At 44.6% G+C, this 20,178-nt stretch overlaps 1 protein-coding gene across 3 annotated transcripts in view; it reads left to right on the forward strand.

The window, feature by feature from the left end:
• The first annotated feature begins 3,217 nt into the window (after positions 1 to 3,217).
• TARS3 (threonyl-tRNA synthetase 3) overlaps positions 3,218 to 20,178 on the forward strand; it is a 30,398-nt gene continuing 13,437 nt past the window's right edge. The window contains exons 1-9 of one of the 3 annotated variants that reach the window (XM_084816728.1): positions 3,218 to 3,588; positions 4,861 to 4,953; positions 5,857 to 6,047; positions 10,967 to 11,090; positions 11,782 to 11,903; positions 13,661 to 13,778; positions 15,343 to 15,407; positions 15,878 to 15,956; positions 19,821 to 19,967. In XM_084816728.1, the coding sequence (XP_084672854.1) occupies positions 3,286 to 3,588; positions 4,861 to 4,953; positions 5,857 to 6,047; positions 10,967 to 11,090; positions 11,782 to 11,903; positions 13,661 to 13,778; positions 15,343 to 15,407; positions 15,878 to 15,956; positions 19,821 to 19,967 (1,242 nt within the window). In that variant the 5' untranslated portion in view covers positions 3,218 to 3,285. The remainder of the gene's footprint in view (positions 3,589 to 4,860; positions 4,954 to 5,856; positions 6,048 to 10,966; positions 11,091 to 11,781; positions 11,904 to 13,660; positions 13,779 to 15,342; positions 15,408 to 15,877; positions 15,957 to 19,820; positions 19,968 to 20,178) is intronic. The other 2 variants (XM_084816730.1, XM_084816729.1) reach the window with 2 other exon arrangements.

Below are 20,178 nucleotides of genomic sequence, written 5' to 3' on the forward strand. Positions count from 1 at the left end.
GCAGTATTTAAATCTTTCAAACAATAATGATATTAATTAGCACTAATAACGATGCGTGTGTTTCACACGTGGGGGGAGCGAGGGCGACCCCTCTCCGTTCCCCCGCCTCACCTTGAGGCGGTATTTAAATCTTTTAAACAATAATAATATTAATTAGCACTAATAACGATGCGTGTGTTTCACACGTGGGGGGAGCGAGGGCGACCCCTCTCCGTTCCCCCGCCTCACCTTGAGGCAGTATTTAAATCTTTCAAACAATAATGATATTAATTAGCACTAATAACGATGCGTGTGTTTCACACGTGGGGGGAGCGAGGGCGACCCCTCTCCGTTCCCCCGCCTCACCTTGAGGCAGTATTTAAATCTTTCAAACAATAATGATATTAATTAGCACTAATAACGATGCGTGTGTTTCACACGTGGGGGGAGCGAGGGCGACCCCTCTCCGTTCCCTACGCCCCACCTTGAGGTACTATATAAATCTTTTAAATAATAATCATGTTAATTAGCACTAATGACAATGCGTGTGTTTCACAGGTGGGGGGCGCGAGGGCGACCCCTCTCCGTTCCCTGCGCCTCACCTTGAGGCAGTATATAAATCTTTTAAACAATAATAGTATTAATTAGCACTAATAACGATGCATGTGTTTCACACGTGGGGGGAGCGAGGGCGACCCCGCTCCGTTCCCCCGCCTCACCTTGAGGCAGTATTTAAATCTTTCAAACAATAATGATATTAATTAGCACTAATAACGATGCGTGTGTTTCACACGTGGGGGGAGCGAGGGCGACCCCTCTCCGTTCCCCCGCCTCACCTTGAGGCAGTATTTAAATCTATCAAACAATAATGATATTAATTAGCACTAATAACGATGCGTGTGTTTCACACGTGGGGGGAGCGAGGGCGACCCCTCTCCATTCCCCCGCCTCACCTTGAGGCAGTATTTAAATCTTTCAAACAATAATGATATTAATTAGCACTAATAACGATGCGTGTGTTTCACACGTGGGGGGAGCGAGGGCGACCCCTCTCCGTTCCCCCGCCTCACCTTGAGGCAGTATTTAAATCTTTCAAACAATAATGATATTAATTAGCACTAATAACGATGCGTGTGTTTCACACGTGGGGGGAGCGAGGGCGACCCCTCTCCATTCCCTCCGCCTCACCTTGAGGTACTATATAAATCTTTTAAATAATAAGAATATTAATTAGCAGTAATGACAACGGTGCGCGTGTTTCACACGGGGGGTTAGTGAGCGCGACCCCTCCCCTTTCCCTACTCCTCACCTTGAGGCAGTATATAAACCTTAAATACTAATAATATTAATTAGTACTAATGACAACGGTGTGCGTTTCACACGTGGGGGGAGCGCGGGCGACCCCTCTCCGTTCCCTACGCCCCACCTTGAGGCAGTATATAAATCTTTTAAATAATAATCATGTTAATTAGCACTAATGACAATGCGTGTGTTTCACACGTGGGGGGAGCGAGGGCGACCCCTCTCCGTTCCCCCGCCTCACCTTGAGGCAGTATTTAAATCTTTCAAACAATAATGATATTAATTAGCACTAATAACGATGCGTGTGTTTCACACGTGGGGGGAGCGAGGGCGACCCCTCTCCGTTCCCCCGCCTCACCTTGAGGCAGTATTTAAATCTTTCAAACAATAATGATATTAATTAGCACTAATAACGATGCGTGTGTTTCACACGTGGGGGGAGCGAGGGCGACCCCTCTCCGTTCCCCCGCCTCACCTTGAGGCAGTATTTAAATCTTTCAAACAATAATGATATTAATTAGCACTAATAACGATGCGTGTGTTTCACACGTGGGGGGAGCGAGGGCGACCCCTCTCCGTTCCCCCGCCTCACCTTGAGGCAGTATTTAAATCTTTCAAACAATAATGATATTAATTAGCACTAATAACGATGCGTGTGTTTCACACGTGGGGGGAGCGAGGGCGACCCCTCTCCGTTCCCCCGCCTCACCTTGAGGCGGTATTTAAATCTTTTAAACAATAATAATATTAATTAGCACTAATAACGATGCGTGTGTTTCACACGTGGGGGGAGCGAGGGCGACCCCTCTCCGTTCCCCCGCCTCACCTTGAGGCAGTATTTAAATCTTTCAAACAATAATGATATTAATTAGCACTAATAACGATGCGTGTGTTTCACACGTGGGGGGAGCGAGGGCGACCCCTCTCCGTTCCCCCGCCTCACCTTGAGGCAGTATTTAAATCTTTCAAACAATAATGATATTAATTAGCACTAATAACGATGCGTGTGTTTCACACGTGGGGGGAGCGAGGGCGACCCCTCTCCGTTCCCCCGCCTCACCTTGAGGCAGTATTTAAATCTTTCAAACAATAATGATATTAATTAGCACTAATAACGATGCGTGTGTTTCACACGTGGGGGGAGCGAGGGCGACCCCTCTCCGTTCCCCCGCCTCACCTTGAGGCAGTATTTAAATCTTTCAAACAATAATGATATTAATTAGCACTAATAACGATGCGTGTGTTTCACACGTGGGGGGAGCGAGGGCGACCCCTCTCCGTTCCCTACGCCCCACCTTGAGGTACTATATAAATCTTTTAAATAATAATCATGTTAATTAGCACTAATGACAATGCGTGTGTTTCACAGGTGGGGGGCGCGAGGGCGACCCCTCTCCGTTCCCTGCGCCTCACCTTGAGGCAGTATATAAATCTTTTAAACAATAATAGTATTAATTAGCACTAATAACGATGCGTGTGTTTCACACGTGGGGGGAGCGAGGGCGACCCCTCTCCGTTCCCTACGCCCCACCTTGAGGTACTATATAAATCTTTTAAATAATAATCATGTTAATTAGCACTAATGACAATGCGTGTGTTTCACAGGTGGGGGGCGCGAGGGCGACCCCTCTCCGTTCCCCCGCCTCACCTTGAGGCAGTATATAAATCTTTTAAACAATAATAGTATTAATTAGCACTAATAACGATGCGTGTGTTTCACACGTGGGGGGAGCGAGGGCGACCCCGCTCCGTTCCCCCGCCTCACCTTGAGGCAGTATTTAAATCTTTTAAACAATAATAATAATAATTAGCGCTAATGAGAACGGTGCGCGTTTCCCACGTGGGGGGGGGCGCCTCCGCTCGTTCCCCTCCCGGCCTCGGCCAGACCCACCCGGGCAGCCGCGGAGGGGTCGAGGCGGCGCCGCCGCACTGGCGCGAGGAGGCGGGCGGGCCCGAGAACGCCGCCGCCCTCCGCCGTCTCTCGCCCGCCAGGCCGGCGCAGCGATGGCGGCCGTCGTCGCGGCGGCCGCTGACGGGGTCGCCTCACGCCTGGCCCGGCAGGAGCAGGAGATGCGCTTGCTGGCGGCCGAGATCGGGCGCCTCAAGGAGCCCGAAGGCTGGCCCGGCGGCCTCCCCGCCTCGCCCCGGGGGCGCGACGCCACCAGCCCGGAGCTGCGGGCGCTGCGGGCCGAGAACGAGAAGCTGCGCTACCGCCTCCTGCACCTCCGGCGCAGCCTGAGCGCCGAGCTCGCCCGCGCCGGGCCTCGCCCGCGGCAGGACCAGCCCGAGCGCCCCGGAGCCCGGCAGGTGAGCGCCGCCCTGCCGCGGGCTCCCAGCACGGGCCGACGGAGGAAGGAAGGCAGGAGCCCCCGCGGGCACTGCGGCGGCTGAAGCGCGCGTCGGAACGGGCCGCGCTGCCCCCCGGCTCGCCCTTACGCGCGAGGAGGCCCTAGCCAGACAAGGCGTGGGGGGGGGGGGAGAGAAGAGGTCTACTTCTGAGTCAAGAGTGCAGTAAAGGGGCTGATCCCTGTGCGGACTTACTCGGGAGTAAGCTCCATTGAAAGTATTTATTTATTTATTAATAAGTAAGTAAGACTTATATACTTCTCTACATCCCATGAACCTCCTGACGGTTGAATGATAAAAAGGGCATGATGATGATAATTCTTGTTGTTAAAATACGGCACTCAGACCTTTAAGGGCACAATCCTGTGCATGTTTAGATAGAAAAACGGCCTGCAACTAAGCTTGCGTAGCATTGCGCCCTGAAGTCAGATGGTACCAATACCAGTTAGAAAAGGAGAATACTACTACTAATATATTTTTATTATTGTTATTGGTACCATCTGTTGTTATTATTATTATTCTCCCTTTTTATTGTCATTGGTACCATCTATAATAATTCTCCCTTTTATTGTTATTGCAACCATCTATAATAACAGTAATGCTCCCCTTTTTATTTCTGTCTAAACATACATAGGAATATTATTAAAATACAGAATTAAAACCTTTAGGTTGCAATCCTATGCATGTTTAGACAGAAAAAAAGGCCTACAACTAAACATGCATAGGATCGCACCCTGAAGTCAGATGGTACCAATAAAACTGTAGCTGGTCTGTCAGGGAAGGCGTGTGTAAATAAAAATGTCTTCAGCTGGTGTGTTGGTACCTGCCTGACATCAACAGGCAGGGAGTTCCAAAGACAGAGAGCCAATACACTGAAGGCTCTGCTCCAGGTGGACTTCAGACAGACTGCAGGTCCATGAAGAACCACCACTTATTACATTTATATCCTGCCTTTTTTCCTCTTGCAAGGAACCCAAGGCAGCTTACATGATCCTCCTCTCCATTATTATCCTCTCAACAACCCTGTGAGGTAGGTTTGGCTGAGAGTCAGTGACTGGTCCAAAGTCACCCAGTGAACTTCATGACCAAGTGGGGACTAGAATCTGGGCCTCCCCAGTCCAACACTTTGACCACTACACCATGCTGACTGTAATTAAGGCTTTTGGTTAAGCAAAGAAACCAAAGTAGGTTTTTAACATTTATATAATGTGGTTGTAACTTTTCTCTGCTTAGGAGCCTCCCAATGCAAACCTTGCTGCTCGCCATGCTAAACATAAAAAGGAGAAGAAGAAAGAAAACCAAGCTGCTGATGGATGTAGGAATGAGGTGCGTGAACTTTTTAGTGTACCCAAGTAGCAACACTTGGAATGTATTTGTCTCTGTTGTATGTATGGACCTTGATCTTAAATTTTCCCTATTGGAGCAAATAGCAGCTTGGGGAGGGGAAAAAAACCGTGCAGGCAGGAAAGGTTTAAACCATTTCCCCAGTGTTGTGGTCCTGATTTATTTACTGTTTTGTATAGTGGAGCATCCAACTCCATGGGTCCCCACCCTCAACCTGAGGTGGCATAGCCTGGATGCAGGTGTACCACTACAGTAAGAACATCAAAATTACAGTTTTATTTGGCAAAAGTGGTTACTGGTGCTAAGAGAAATGAGGTACATGTGGGGCGTCTGGTGTGAATTTTTGTGACATTAAGAAGTAGGCCATGATTATCCGGATTAGCGCTAGCCATTGCTTAGCAAGTAGACTTGCAGTTGTACAGAGATGCATTTAGCATTGGCTTTTTACTATGGGAGCGTAGTACTAAGTGCAAGAAGTGCATAATAATAATAATCGGCATACGATAAGATTTAAATATGTTCTTTGTTGTTAAATACACTGGTCAGGTAGCTAGAAACAAGACATGGGGGGTTCACTTGGGAAAGTTGACAGATGCATCTGGGATCATAGTCCAGCGAAACTATATACACAGGAAGATTAAACTGCATATACAGCTGAATCCTTCATTTTTGTTTTTGCTATTGTTGTTCAGACTGTCAAAGAGACAAGCCCCTTTTAAACTGAATGATGTGAAAGATTGGTAGAGGGGGAAAAACTCCGAAATGAATGGGAGCTACCATGCTCCTGTGTGCAGCTCTCAGTCATTGCAGTGGGATTTGCACATGAGAATCACCAGATGGATCATGCCCTATGAGCGTTGATGGGCTACAGTGATATTTTTACAGTTACAGCAGGATCCAAGCTTCATCAAAGATAGGCTGAAGCTATATGAAGCACTGAAGAAAGAGCATGATGCGCTCCTTGATTCCAGAGCATCCACTCAAAGCAGACGAATCAAAATCACCCTTGCTGATGGGAAGAAGATAGAAGGGGAATCCTGGAAAACAACTCCGTATCAGATAGCTCTGGGAATCAGGTAGCTTTAAATGTGAAGTATTTTCATTGACAAAACGTTTCCTGAGAGCACAGTACATTCATTCGCCTTATTAAGCTAAAATTAGAGGCCTGCAACCAAAAAGCTGTCTGATCTGATTTGAAATCAATGGCCTAGTTCACATGCAAGGACAACTCAAAAGTGTGAGTTGTTATGTGGTGTGAGGCTGTTCACACCACATAACAACCCAGATGTTGTTGCATTGTGCATAGTTGTTGAATTGTGAGTTGTTGTGTTATGTGACCCCAGCTGCATTAACAAACCATGGCTTGTTAACCATGAACAACCCACAAAGAGAACCCATGGTTTGTTTTTGGGTTGTGAACTCTGGGTTGCTCATGGTTAACAAAGCATGGTTTGTTAGGATGGCTGGGTTCACACAACACAACAACCCATGATTCAATGACAATCCATACTCAACCCATACTCTGGGTTGTCATGTTGTCGGAACCAGGTCATTGGGAGGAGGGGTTGTGGTTGAATCGTGGGTTGTTAGTGTGAACCCTGCACTGTTAACCATGGGTTAACCACGAACCAACACAGGAAGAGAACCCATGGTTTCTTGTTGGGTTGTGAACTTTGGGTTGTTTGTAGTTAATAACCCATAGTTAAACCATAGTGTAGGGTTCTCATTTAATGACAGCCCACAACTGAATGACAGCCTGTTTTGAACTCTTACTCTTGGTTGTTGTTAGGTTTGAACCAGGTCTATAGGTTAATTGTGGGTTAAACAACCCACAGTTAACCTAACTATTAATTGTAGGTTAAAACTGGGTTGTTTAACCTACCATTAACCTATAATATCTAGGTTTGGAGGGATGAATATTCAAAATGGCTGCAGAACATTCCTGGCATTTGCTGTGGCAAATCATGGGTTAATTAAATTGTGAGTTAATTAACCCATGACCATTATGTAGAAACCGGGTCATGGTTTGTTCAACTGTCTGCGAGACAAACCTTGAGTAGGGCAACAACTTGTCAAGGGCTCCTTGGAGGGCTCTCTCAGTCTAATCCAGTAGCCAAGTCCAGACACAGACAAAGGGATTCTTTTCAAAGCTCTATTCTTCTTTTACAACTTACAACTCTACAGGTAGCAACTAGATCTGAGCAGCAGCATCCCTATGCCCTAAGTTGGAACAGTTGGTCCCCGTTTGAAAGGCAGTTACTGGCAGACCCCTGAATATAAGGACTAGGGAGAATCCCTCCCCTTTTCCCTTGGATCCTCTGGGCGCAACCGTTCTTTGAGCGCCAACCGGGCGCTACGCCTCCTTTCCGCGCCCTCCATTTGGCGCCGCTCTCTGCGTCTACACCGCGCATCCACCCAGTCTGCTATCTGTGCTGGGTCACTCCCTGGACTGCTTTCTAATCTAGGAATGTTGGTGGGAGGAATCTCTGTCAGCTGCGGGCCCTGGGAAAGAGGGGCGCGCTCCTCTCCCAGGAGCGACTGCTCTTCCTCCGAATCAGAACTACTCTGGGATTCTATGGGCTCAGTGTCCACCCTGACACAACTCATGGTTTAAATACACCATGGGTTAGTGTTACGTGCAAACCAGGCTTTTGTCTAGCAAACAACAAACAACCCAGTTTGTCGAACAAACCATGGTTGTTTTCTTAGTCACTGGGTTGTTTGTTTCCCTCTGCCTGTTCCTTCACTATATTCCAAGTGCCTTTGTGGCACTGCAGTTGTTGTTCAGTCGTTAAGTCATGTCCGACTCTTCATGACCCCATGGACCATAGCACTCCAGGCCTTCCTGTCCTCCGCTCTCTCCTGGAGTATGCTCAAGTTCATGTTCATTGCATTGGTGATGCTATCTAGCCATCTCATCCTCTGCCGACCCCTCCTCCTTTTGCCTTCAATCTTTCCCAGCATCAGGGTCTTTTCCAGGGAGTTTTCTCTTCGCATTAGGTGGCCAAAATATTTGAGCTTCAGCTTCAATATCTGCCCTTCCAATGAGCAGTCAGGGTTGATTTCCTTTAGGATGGACTGATTTGACCTCCTTGCAGTCCAGGGGATTCGTAAGAGTCTTCTCCAGTACCACAGTTCGAAGGCATCAATTCTTTGGTGCTCAGCCTTCCTTATAGTCCAGCTCTAAGAGCCATACGTTAGTACTGGGGAAACCATAGCTTTGATTACACGAACCTTTGTCAGCAAGGTGATGTCTCTGCTTCTTACTATGCTGTCTAGGTTTGCCATAGCTTTCCTCCCAAGGAGCAAGCATCTTTTAATTTCATGGCTACAGTCACCGTCTGCGGTGATCTTGGAGCCCAAGAAAATAAAATCTGTCACTGCTTCCATTTCTTCCCCTTCTATATGCCAGGAAATGATGGGGCCAGATGCCATGACCTTCGTTTTTTTAATGTTGAGTTTCAAACCAGCTTTTGCACTCTCCACTTTCACCCTCAACAAGAGGCTCTTTAGATCTTCTTCGCTTTATGCCATTAGGGTGGTATTGTCTGCATATCTGAGGTTGTTGATAATTCTCCCGGCAATCTTAATTCCGACCTGTGATTCATCCAACCCGGCGTTTCTCATGATGTACTCTGGATATAAGTTAAATAAGCAGGGCGACAATATGCAGCCTTGTCGTACTCCTTTCCCAATTTTGAACCAATCGCTTGTTCCATGTCTGGTTCTTACTGTTGCTTCTTGACCCTCGTACAGGTTTCTCAGGAGACAGGTAAGGTGGTCTGGTACTCCCATCTCTTTAAGAATTTGCCACAGTTTGTTGTGATCCACACAATCAAAGGCTTTAGCGTAGTCAATGAAGCAGAAAGAGACGTTTTTCTGGAATTCTCTTGCTTTCTCCATGATCCAGCGAATGTTGGCGATTTGATCTCTAGTTCCTCTGCCTCTTCGAAACCCAGCTTGTACTTCCGGTAGTTCTCGGTTCACATACTGCTGAAGCCTAGCTTGTAGGATTTTGAGCATCACCTTGCTGGCATGTGAAATGAGCGCAATTGTGCAGTAGTTTGAACACTCTTTGGCGTTGCCCTTCTTTGGAATTGGAATGTAAACTGACCTTTTCCTGTCTTGTGGCCATTGTTGAGTGTTCCAAATTTGTTGGCATATTGAATGCAGCACTTTAACAGCATCATCTTTTAGGATTTTAAATAGCTCGGCTGGAATACTGTCATCTCCGCTAGCTTTGTTGTTACTCATGCTTCCTAAGGCCCACTTGACTTCACTTTCTAGGATGTCCGGCTCAAGTTCAGTGACCGCACTATCCTGGCTATCAGCGACATTCAGATCTTTCCTGTATAGTTCTTCTGTGTATTCTTGCCACCTCTTCTTAATCTCATCTGCTTCTGTTAGGTCCCTGCCTTCTTGGTCCTTTATCATGCCCGTCTTTGCACAAAACGTTCCCTTGAGATCTCCAATTTTCTTGAAGAGATCTCTAGTCTTTCCCATTCTGTTGTTTTCCTCGATTTCTTTGCATTGTTCATTTAAGAAGGCCTTCTTGTCTCTCCTTGCTGTTGTCTGGAACTCCGCATTCAGTTGGATATATCTTCCCCTTTCTCCCTTGCTTTTCGCTTCCCTTCTTTCCTCAGCTACTTGTAAAGCCTCATCCAACAGGCACTTTGCTTTCTTGCATTTCTTTTTCTTTGGGATGGATTTAGTTGCTGCCTCCTGAACAGTGTTAAGAGCCTCGTGTGGCGCAGAGTGGTAGGTGGCAGTATTGCAACTGAAACTCTCCCCACAACATGAGTTCGATCCCAGCAGAAGCTGGGTCCCAGGTAACTGGCTCAGGTTGACTCAGCCTTCCATCCTTCTGAGCTCAGTAAAATGAGTACCCAGCTTGCTGGGGGAAAGGTAGTCACGACTGGGGAAGGCAATGGCAAACCACCCCGCTACAGTCTGCCATGAAAACACCAGTGAAAGCGGCGTCCTTCTAGGAGTCAGCAGTGACTCGGTGCTTGCACAGGAGGAACCTCCTGAACAATGTTATGGACCTCCATAGTTCCTCAGGCACTCTGTCTATCAGGTCCCTTAAATCTATTCGTCACCTCCACTGTATATTCATAAGGGATATGATTTAGGTCATAACTGAATGGTTTAATGGTTTTCCCTACCTTCTTCAATTTAAGCCGAAATTTTGCAACAAGAAGCTCATGATCTGAGCCACAGTCTCTGGCATGTAAAGAGTCTGGGTTTTTTGACTGCTCTTCCTCACTGCCTCTGTGACCTGACTTATCAACCCATGAATAACTCACAATTCTAGGTTCGCATGTAGCAGCCACCCATGGTTTAAACAATCCACAGTTCACAACCCAACAACAAATCATAGGTTCTCTTGGTGGGTTGTTCATGGTTAACAACCCATTATTAACCCATAATTCCAGGTTTGCACATAACGATAACCCATGATTCAACAAATCATGGTTAATTAAATCATGGTTTGTCTTTATGTGTGAACCAGGTCCATGTGTGTGAATATGAAATAGGAAGATGATATATTTACAGTCGATTTGCTTGTATGCTACAGATGCACATGTAAAAACAACAAGCAAGGGTCTTGTGGCACTTTAAAGACCCCACACTTATGATCGCATAAGATTTCATGGAACAGAGTCCATTTCATCAGATTCATAAAGTGTTATCTTCAGATGACAGGTATACATATATATGTGAGCACAGATACAAAAATGTAAGCATTGAGTTGGAGGGAAACAAAATTTAAAAAATAGTCTTTGACAGTTTGTTAAAATTTAAATTCATAGAAGTCTGTAGTGTTGTTTGCCTACATTGACGCTTTAATGCCTATTCGTCCCCTATACCCAATGCATCTCTTTGTAACTATATAATTAAAAGTTTGGCCTCAAAAGAAAGACTGCAAAAAACCTTTGGCAAGGGTTTTTATTTTTTGTGTTTAGCGAAATATTTAGCATGTTTGTGTCTTTAGTCGAGGACTTGCTGATGACGCCGTAATAGCCAAAGTGAATGGGGAACTGTGGGACTTAGATCGGCCGATGGAAGGAGACTCTACCTTGGAGCTGCTCACTTTTGATAGTGAAGAAGCTCAGGCTGTACGTAAACTCATTTTCTTTCTCTCTCTCTCTGCAAACTAACTTGGAAACAAAAGCCCTGATCCAGCAAGAGAGATCCATGTGCAGGAACAAGTAACCAATGCAAATATAAGTTGTGCATCTGCATTGCAGTGTTCATCCAGCCCAATCAAACTGAATGGATGTGTCTGTTGGTGCAAGAACATTTTTATCCAGGGTCACAGGTTGCTGCATGCACATGACTAGAACTGGATCAGGACCAATCAGTGTAATCTTATCACAAGTAATGGTGGGCATATACTTTTTGGCTAGAACATGCTTATAAGGTTGCTGAAATAACGTGTGTTGGGGATGTGTTTGCTGTTCATCTTTGTTGCTGCATGGATTCGAATCGTGAAGAATTTATCATTAGTGAAATGCAGTCAAGTGGGCAGCAGCATGTGGACAAGTATACAGAGAGGGGATGGTGGAAAGAAAAGGGCACGTATCCCACCAACTGAAAGGTGGGATGGGAGCAAGGGTTGGTGGACTAGGGTATGAGCCAGCCTAATCTAAGCTTGATCTTTTACAAGTGATCATATATGCTGGATGAAGCAGAAGTTGAGGTTTTGTATCTCAAGAGTGGAACTATTTGTGTTGCTGAGCTCTAATTTATCAGTGGGAGGGAAACCTAATCACAAATTTTACAATGATGCCATTTTTTTTAATGTAGGTTTATTGGCATTCTAGTGCCCATATCCTTGGAGAAGCCATGGAAAATTATTATGGTGGATGTTTGTGCTATGGACCTCCCATTGAGTACGGTTTTTATTATGACATGTACATTGAAAACAGGTACTGTTTTGCCAGCAAGTGTTAACATTTTAGAGTTGGCACAGTGAGTTGAAATACTGTGTGTAAAATTGGGTGTGTAATACTAAAAGTGTCTAATGCTAAAATTCGGTGTCAAATGCTAAAACAATGCTAAAAGATGTAGTGTTTTCACCTTAGGATACTGTACACAGTGATGTAAAGTTTTTGGAAATTTTGAAGCCGTGGAAAAAAAACCCAAATGTCTATCAGTAAAAGATGCAGATTAATAATTGTAATAAGAAAAGGAAGAAATAACTATGCCAGAAGTCTTACAGACATGATTTAAAGAAAAAAAAAACCTTCCCTGGCTTCAAAATGTCCAGAAATTTAACATCTCTAGTCTTCCTATTACAAAGTCTTCCTATTATCTCTAGTCTTCCTATTACAAAGTCTTCCTATTATTTCTAGTCTTCCTGTTACAAAGTTTTAGAAATCATTTGTGGGGAGGTAAAGACTCGCTAGTAATATATGAATACCTTGATTTAATAATTTTATTCATCATTCTAAGAGAAAATATTTCATAATCCAAAATTGTGCAATTATTTTTTAAATCACAAAAAGATTCTGGGGGTGGGGGAATAATTTTTTCCCAAATGTTTCTGAAGGGTTTTCTATGCCTTCACAGCTTCACATTCTGCAAAGGATGTCATTGTGTTTATGGCTGATCTTAACAAAAGAACCTTAGGATTTCACACTCGGAAGATGTCAGTACCCAAGACTTTGTTCAGATTTTGTTCTTACCAAACCAGGTCAGGGATAGGTTTCATCACCATGTTGTTCAAAAAAAGAAAAGAAGAAAAGATAATATACATTTATATACATGTTGAATTTAATTTATTAAAGAAAAGAAAAGAAATTTATTAAATTTATTAAAGAAAAGAAGAAAAGATAATATACATTTATATACATGTTGAATTTAATTTATTAAAAATTTTCACCCCTCTTTTCCAGCAGGAGTGTCAAAATTGACTTACAGTGATTAAAAGATAGTCCAAATGAAACAAAAATAACACCATATAACAGTTATTAATTTAACAACAAGATTATTAATTGGAAAGGAGCAAAGACGAAGCAGCTTAAATGTCTGAAGGCAAGAGGTTTTTACTTGGCATCTAAACACCAACGGCTGCCCTTTGTCCTATGTGCTCCCTCCAATATCAGAGGCAGTATGCCTATGTACATTAGTTGCTGGGGAACATGGGCAAGAGGGTGCTGTTGCACTCATGTCCTGCTTGTGGGTTTCCTGTGGACAGCTGGTCCACAGGAAACCCACAGTGCTGGACTAGATGGACCTTGGTCTGATCCAGCATTGCTCTTACGTTCTTTTGATGTTTTATGTGGTGAACCCTTGTTTAGGGTTTTTATCTGCTGAGTCTGTTTCTATTTCTATATTCTGTTTTTATACTGTTAAGTTTATTATGAGATTACATAAGAACATAAGAAAGTCCATTGTTGTATTTGTTGTACTTTATGCATTAGAAGGATGGGATGTACATCTTTTAAATACAAATCATAAATAAAAAGTCAGGATTATTCATTAAAGTGTGTGTACTTTAAATAATATGAACCATAATGTATAGGAACTACGTTTGTAATTTAAAAGAACTTTAGCAGTAAATAAGACTACCTTCCTTAAACTTCCATACAGTCGGGCGAGGGGAAGTATGTGATTTCCCATTTTGTGCTAGAGGCTTATCTACCTTCCTTCTGCTGAATGCGCTACTTGATCTTTTGTCTAGAGGTGTATCTAGTACAGAATTCCCAGCACTGGAGAATATATGTAAAACCATCATAAAGGAGAAGCAGACATTTGAAAGGCTAGAAATCCAGAAAGAGATCCTGCTGGATATGTTTAAAGTAAGTTTCTGGGTTTACTAATGCTGGAAATTGCCCATTGCAAACATTGTTCTGAACTTTGGAATTTGAAGAGTAGTACTCCCTCAAGTTGTCTGTTTTTACAGGGTTTATATATAGAGACCCCTCAAAACTGCCAACACTAAACATTTAAACCCATTGTTCCTCCACAATCTGAGGTGCAGAGTGATGTCAGGGATCTAACAAGCAGTTGTGGGGAATTGGTTTCAACACTTGGAACATAGGAAGTTGCTTTATACTGAGTCACGCCTTTGTCCATCTAGCCTGGTCTAGCCCTCCAGGGCTTCAGGCAGGATTCTTTCCTTGCCCTTCCTGGAGAAGCCAGGGATCGAACCTGGAAGCTTCTGCATGCAAAGCAGGTGCTCTTACCTCCAAGTGATGGTCCTTTGGAGCTGAAGTCTGCTTTTCTCTTCATTGTTCAACATCTTAGCAAGCCCTCTAAGGCGGGGGGGGGGGGGAGGACCTGCAGCCCTTGACTAATTTTATTCAGCCTGCAGAGATGGGGTGGCACAGAAAGAGAGAGAGATGGGGTGGCTCAGAGAGGGGCGTGGGAAGGGTGCAATGCTGCAAGTTCCACCCAGCATTGTCTCTGGCACCACCCACCATTGGCTGCACCCCCTGATTGACTTCCCATGGGTCAGTGGCCCTTTATAGGAAAAAGATTCCACATCCCTGCTCTGAAGGGAGGTGGAGGGCTCTGTTCCTTCTTGGCAGTCTTATTTTGTCTCCCCACCCAACAGACCGCAAGCCCTCATGTATAACCTTGTTGCTCCAAGCACCAGCTATGTGCCCACAACAGTCCTCCCTAACCCTGCAAGAACAGAGACCATCTCATGTTGGAAGGACTGGAACTTTAGGGGGTGGGAAAGAGAGTCGGGGTTGTGAGTGACCATGTCTAGCTTAAGCCTGTAGTTACTTTCTTCCCTGGATGCTGGCTTAAGAGCAGCCCCTTTCATTAGCAGTACCTGGGCTGAGAGCAAGAGACTGGTTTAACCTGCAGTAACGTGGGCCTCTGTGACCTTGCCATTTAATATATGATGAAATTGTTTCCTGAAAGAGGCTATGCTTAATATAACTAATCTACAGCCAGCCTATCTCATCTCTGTCTAGGTTCCTGTGCATGTTTTATTACACACTCTTCTGCTGGTAGGAATGTCCGACTCCCTGGGCCATGTCAGAATGAATTACTCAAGAAGTTCCTAGCTGCTAACGCAGAACTCTTGCAAAGAGGTAGACAATAACGCTGTTGCACCCATTTTAAATATGAATGGGGAAGGACCATATCTTAGCAGAAAAGCATATATTTTGCAGAAGGTTCTAGCTTCAATTCCCAGCATCTCCAGTTAAAAGGATCATGAGTGATGGGCAGAGAAAGACCCCTGCCGGAAACCCTGGAGAGGAGCCTGCCAGGCAGCAAGCAGTACTGGGCCAGATGAGCAGTGGTCTGTCTTGGTACAAGACCTTAGATTTTCATAAGATTTCAAGAAAATTCTATTTCTCTATTTGTTTCCTCCTATTCCTACTTTTTTCTTCTTCTTCTACATAGTATAACAAGTTTAAATGTCGAATCCTGAATGAGAAAGTTGATGCACCGACAACAACAGTGTACAGGTAGAAAAAAAGTGCAATTTTATCTTGCACTCTACAATAACAGCTACATTTTTTATAATCGAGGAGAAGATGCACATAAGACAAGTATTATTTTACATTTTGAGAGAGAATTCTGGGCTCAGAAATGAATGATGCTTTTTATAATGAGGACGTTGGTAACACAGTCACTTTATTGTTATAAAAGTATATAGCACCATCAAAGCACATGGCACTTGAGCTTCTGTGCTTGAAAGCCTACAAGCAGCGCTAAATCATGGTTTCCTGCTGCACATTTGGAAACACAAACCAGGGTTTGGTGTGATGTCTGAAGTTTCATTTTAATTGTAGGAACAGCAGTTAAATAAGTTCAGTATAAACACGTTGTATGTGTAACACAAAGTTCTATGTGCATTATCTTTTGGCTATTAACCTAAAAGTACCGAGTACCATATTTTTAAAATGATATCTGAACCTTAATAATCTTCTAATAGGTGTGGTCCTCTGATTGACTTATGCAGAGGCCCTCATGTGAGGCATACAGGAAAAATTAAGGCCTTAAAGATTTTTAAGGTGAGTGAAATTATTTATTTATATTTATTAACTATATTTTTATACAGCTTCTCATTTGTAACAAATGCTGAAGCAGTTTCCAAAAGAATAAAAACAAAACCAACAAAAACCACCACACACACACACACACACACACACACAACACTATCAGTAGGCTGGTGCAAAGATAGTTCATGGTGGGGGAAAGCCAAAGCAAACAGATACATTTTCAATAAATGCATAAAACATGCCAGTGTTGAAGCCTGGTATATCTCAGAGGGGTTATCATTCCAAAGAGTGGGTGCCACTGAGAATAGGCCCATTTCTGTGCCATCGCCACCTCCACCAAATGGAAATGTTTGACCATTGGCACGAACCACAGAGCCTCTCCTGAAAACCATAGTGGCCTGGGAGGCTGGTATAGGCGGCGAGATGGTCTTTGAGGTAACCTAGTCCTGAGTTGTTTAGTTTTTCAAAACTAGTATTTTCAAGGGTAAAACAACCTTAATAGTGAGTAAACTCCATTTCACCACAGCAGCTCAGTTTGCATATTATGCTAAGTCACGGTTTAATGATACATGGATGAATGTGTGCTGTCCTCTGTCCACTCCTCTTCCAGCACAGCCAGGAAAAGGACTTCGTCAAGGTTCATTTTCTATGACTCCTGGTTTCTCATTATGTACAAACCCAGGAATTTTGGTTTAAAACACACTCTAGTCAGTTGCTAAACAAACTGACTACAATCGTGAATTATTTTGCTAATCTAGTTAGAGTTTATTTTAAACCAGGGATGTCAAACCTCTTTTTAGCCTGAGGGCTGAGGGCTTATTTCAGAGAAGCCCTTGGGGGCTGTGTTCCAGTGGTGGATGGGTCCAAAGGCAAAGGAGGCTGAGTAAAAAATACCAGCATACTTTAGCTTAAAGCTCTTACTCCTAGCAACTAACCGGGTGAGTATAATTATTATGTTTGTGAATAGTGATAATAAAAATGGCATCTGGAGTGGCCATTTTGACCCCCCCCTTTTTTTTTTTTTACCTTTTTGGCACTCCATAGCTGCTTCAGATGCCTTTTTGGGGGGTGCTGTGGGACAAGAGGTGTGTGGATTGCAGGCAAGGGGCCAAAATGGCCCTTGGACCACCCAATGTTGGCACCCCTGAACTAAGCCTTAGGAGAGGCATTCAACCTTTTACAAGCGGGGAGGGCTGGGAAACCAGCAAACGATCGGTGGTAAGGGGAAAGGGAGGGGTAAGGGAAGGGATGTGGCCATCTGGCGAAACCCAAGAGGCTAGATTTGGAGCCCAGCTGGCTGGATTTGGCCCCCAGGCCTAAGATTCTGCACCTCTGTTTTAAACAGTGTAAAACACTGGAGAGGTCTAGATTTTATTTTTTTTTTAAAAAGAATGCACTACATTTATTAATGTATATTTATGCCACCCTATGTAACAAACTCAGGATGTGTTATAGAGTTTAGAAATCAACAAGCCCATCCCTCCCCAAAAACCATTTTATAAAGTTTGGGTTTGACATCTTTCCCGTGTCATGAAAATTATTGAGGTAAGGGATACGTGGATCTCCTTTTCAGAGGCTAGCCACAGCTCCAAATGGTCTCTAAGAAACCTCAAAGCCAAGAGATTTGGGAGGCCCTGTGCAAATCTGTCTCTAAACTTTTCTGTAGACCTGAAAGTTAGGACATCCGCTGTTGAGGGTTTCTTCTAGCACACTTGAGTACATGTCTTTTTTTAATAAGACCCAAGAAGTATAAAAGGAATTCACATCTGCTCATGCCTTTGGGGCATCTGTTGCCTAAATAGTCAGACGCCACTAATTTGTTTGGGTGGCTGGAATTCCTAGTCTCTTTTTTTCCTGGTAGCTGCTAGCACCTCTCTGAGATCCCTTCGTGAGGAGGACCGTGGTTCTGTTTACATGGATATGTGGTTGTTGTTTTATAAGTTCAGGAATTTGAACTGCCAAGCAGATGGCAGAGTCTGTCCGTGAGAAGGTATTGGCATATTCTCCCTCAGTATCCTCCTGTCTCACCGAATCAGCTTCCAAACATTCTGCCTGTTGTTTCACATCTCACTGTTGAATGAAATATAATGCAAGATGACAAAAGGCAAATCTTACAAGAAGCTGATGAGGCGGTGGCAGGGAGAGGAGGAGGGATGGCCTGGCTTATATAGAACAAGGCTTCTTTTAACGTCAGCTTGGTTTTAAGAACTTCAAAAATACCTTGCTGGATCAGACCAAGGTCCATCTAGTACAGTGTTTTGCTTCTGACAGCTGCCAGCCAGGTGCCTCAGGGAGATTGCAAGCAGAGCACAGAGGTCACCGCCTTCTTGCCCCTGTGGCGTCCACTATTCAGAGCAGGCTCTTTCTGCATATGGAGGTGCTTTCCTGCTGAAAGGCAACAATGAATTTAGCAGGTTTTGAAAGCCTAATTCTGTGAATGTTTACTCAGAAATAAATATCCCTTAGTAGTAATGCTGGGCTGTTTATATAGCACCATCAGCGTGCAAGGTCCTTTACAGTGTACAACAGGACAGGTCCCTGCCCCGAGGAAGTTACAATCTAGAATTAAACCAGCAAAGCAACAGAAGAGTTGGGGTGGGGAGTTGAGCATCTGGCTGTTTCAGTTGTGTATTCTTAGGCATAGTTACAGGCTTAGTTACGGAAGGTCTCCAGCATGGTGCCTGTTGGCAACAATGTGCCTGCAGTCACCTCTCTTGGTGCCCACCAGGCTCCCTGTCCCTCCCAATTTTTATTTTATTTCTGAAGGTTTTTTGCAATTAAACAAACATTAACTGGGAGCCAGGCATGCTGCAATGTGAAGTTCTGCCCTCCAGTGCCATTTTCATTTGGGTTCAAGAGAGTGGTTTTGTGTTTTGGAGCTCAGACCCCACCTCTGCCTTGCACTTAAGCTCTAGGGCAACTTTTATTTTTGTCTTTCCAGTTTGCCTTCTGGGAAATGAGTGTTTTGTGACTGGCCATGCCCACCATGGCAGCCATTGTATGAACGGCCAAGCACTCCACCCATGGCAGCCATTTTGTGAGAGCACCCATAACGCGCTCTCAAAATTGTGAAGGTGCCCACCAGTCGAAAAAGTTGGGGACTCCTGCAGTAGGGCAGGGGAACTAGATGGGTTGAGCCAAAGCCCTGGCAGCAAAGGGTTTTGAGGACGGATTTGAGGAAGTGGGAGAGGTGACTTCACACAGGCGTTCTGGGAGGTAGTTCCAAGCATATGAGGCTGTAACAGAGACAGGGCAGTATCAGTTGTGGGATGGTGGTGGAGCTCGATAAATGAAGATCACAGGCAGGGATATATTCAGTGGGGCTCACTCCCAGTTATGTGCACATAGGATTGCAGGCTTAGGGCACAATCCCATCTGGACGCCCATCAGCCTCTGAACTCATAGGCTAATGGGCATCCTATGCAGAGTGGGAGGAGTGCGGGGGCGATTTTCGCCTCTACGCTTCTCCCGCTCTGCATTTTTGCTAGATGGGCATTTATGCCCATCTAGCTAGGGAGCTGCAGAGGGGGAGGGAAGGAGGCAAGAGAGGGCTGGGGATAGCTTGTATCCCTGCTTCCCCAGTCCCCTCCCCACCCACACAACTGCCCCCTTTCCCTCCTCTCTGAAGTCACCTTTGCACTGTCTCCAACCTCAGATCAGATCCAGGAATTCAAACTATCCTATAGCGCCCCCCCCCCCCCCGTTGTCTAGGGGCCATAAAATTGCTCTCCCCGTTTATGTAAAGCAGTGCTAAGCAATCTGAGACTGTTTTGTTCCCATGAAGGGCTCAATGATCAGATGGCACAATTGTGCAATGTTTTCTTGAGTAGTGCTCATATTTAACCCTACCTTTTTTAATAACATTTTCTACATCAGAATTCGTCCACGTATTGGGAGGGAAAGGCCGACATGGAAACGCTGCAGAGAATTTATGGAATATCGTTCCCAGAAAACAAAATGATGAAAGAGTGGGAAAAGTTCCAGGAGGAAGCCAAAACCCGGGATCACAGGAGAATTGGGAAGGTGGGGTTTTGTATGCATCCTTTAGACTTTTAACCAAGGTTGCTGATGGATAAACACAAAAAGGAGTCTCTCACGGAGCCTTAAAGATTAATAGATTTATTGCAGCATAAGCTTTCAAGGATCAGAGACCACTTCATCAGATGTATGGAATGTTATCTTCAAAGCTCAAGAGTATACAGCATGAGCATAGTGACTGTTCCCAGCAGCATTC

This window comes from Heloderma suspectum, chromosome 11, assembly GCF_057233095.1.
Source record: "Heloderma suspectum isolate Gila_16-S chromosome 11, 16-S_ref, whole genome shotgun sequence".
NCBI lineage: Eukaryota > Metazoa > Chordata > Lepidosauria > Squamata > Helodermatidae > Heloderma > Heloderma suspectum.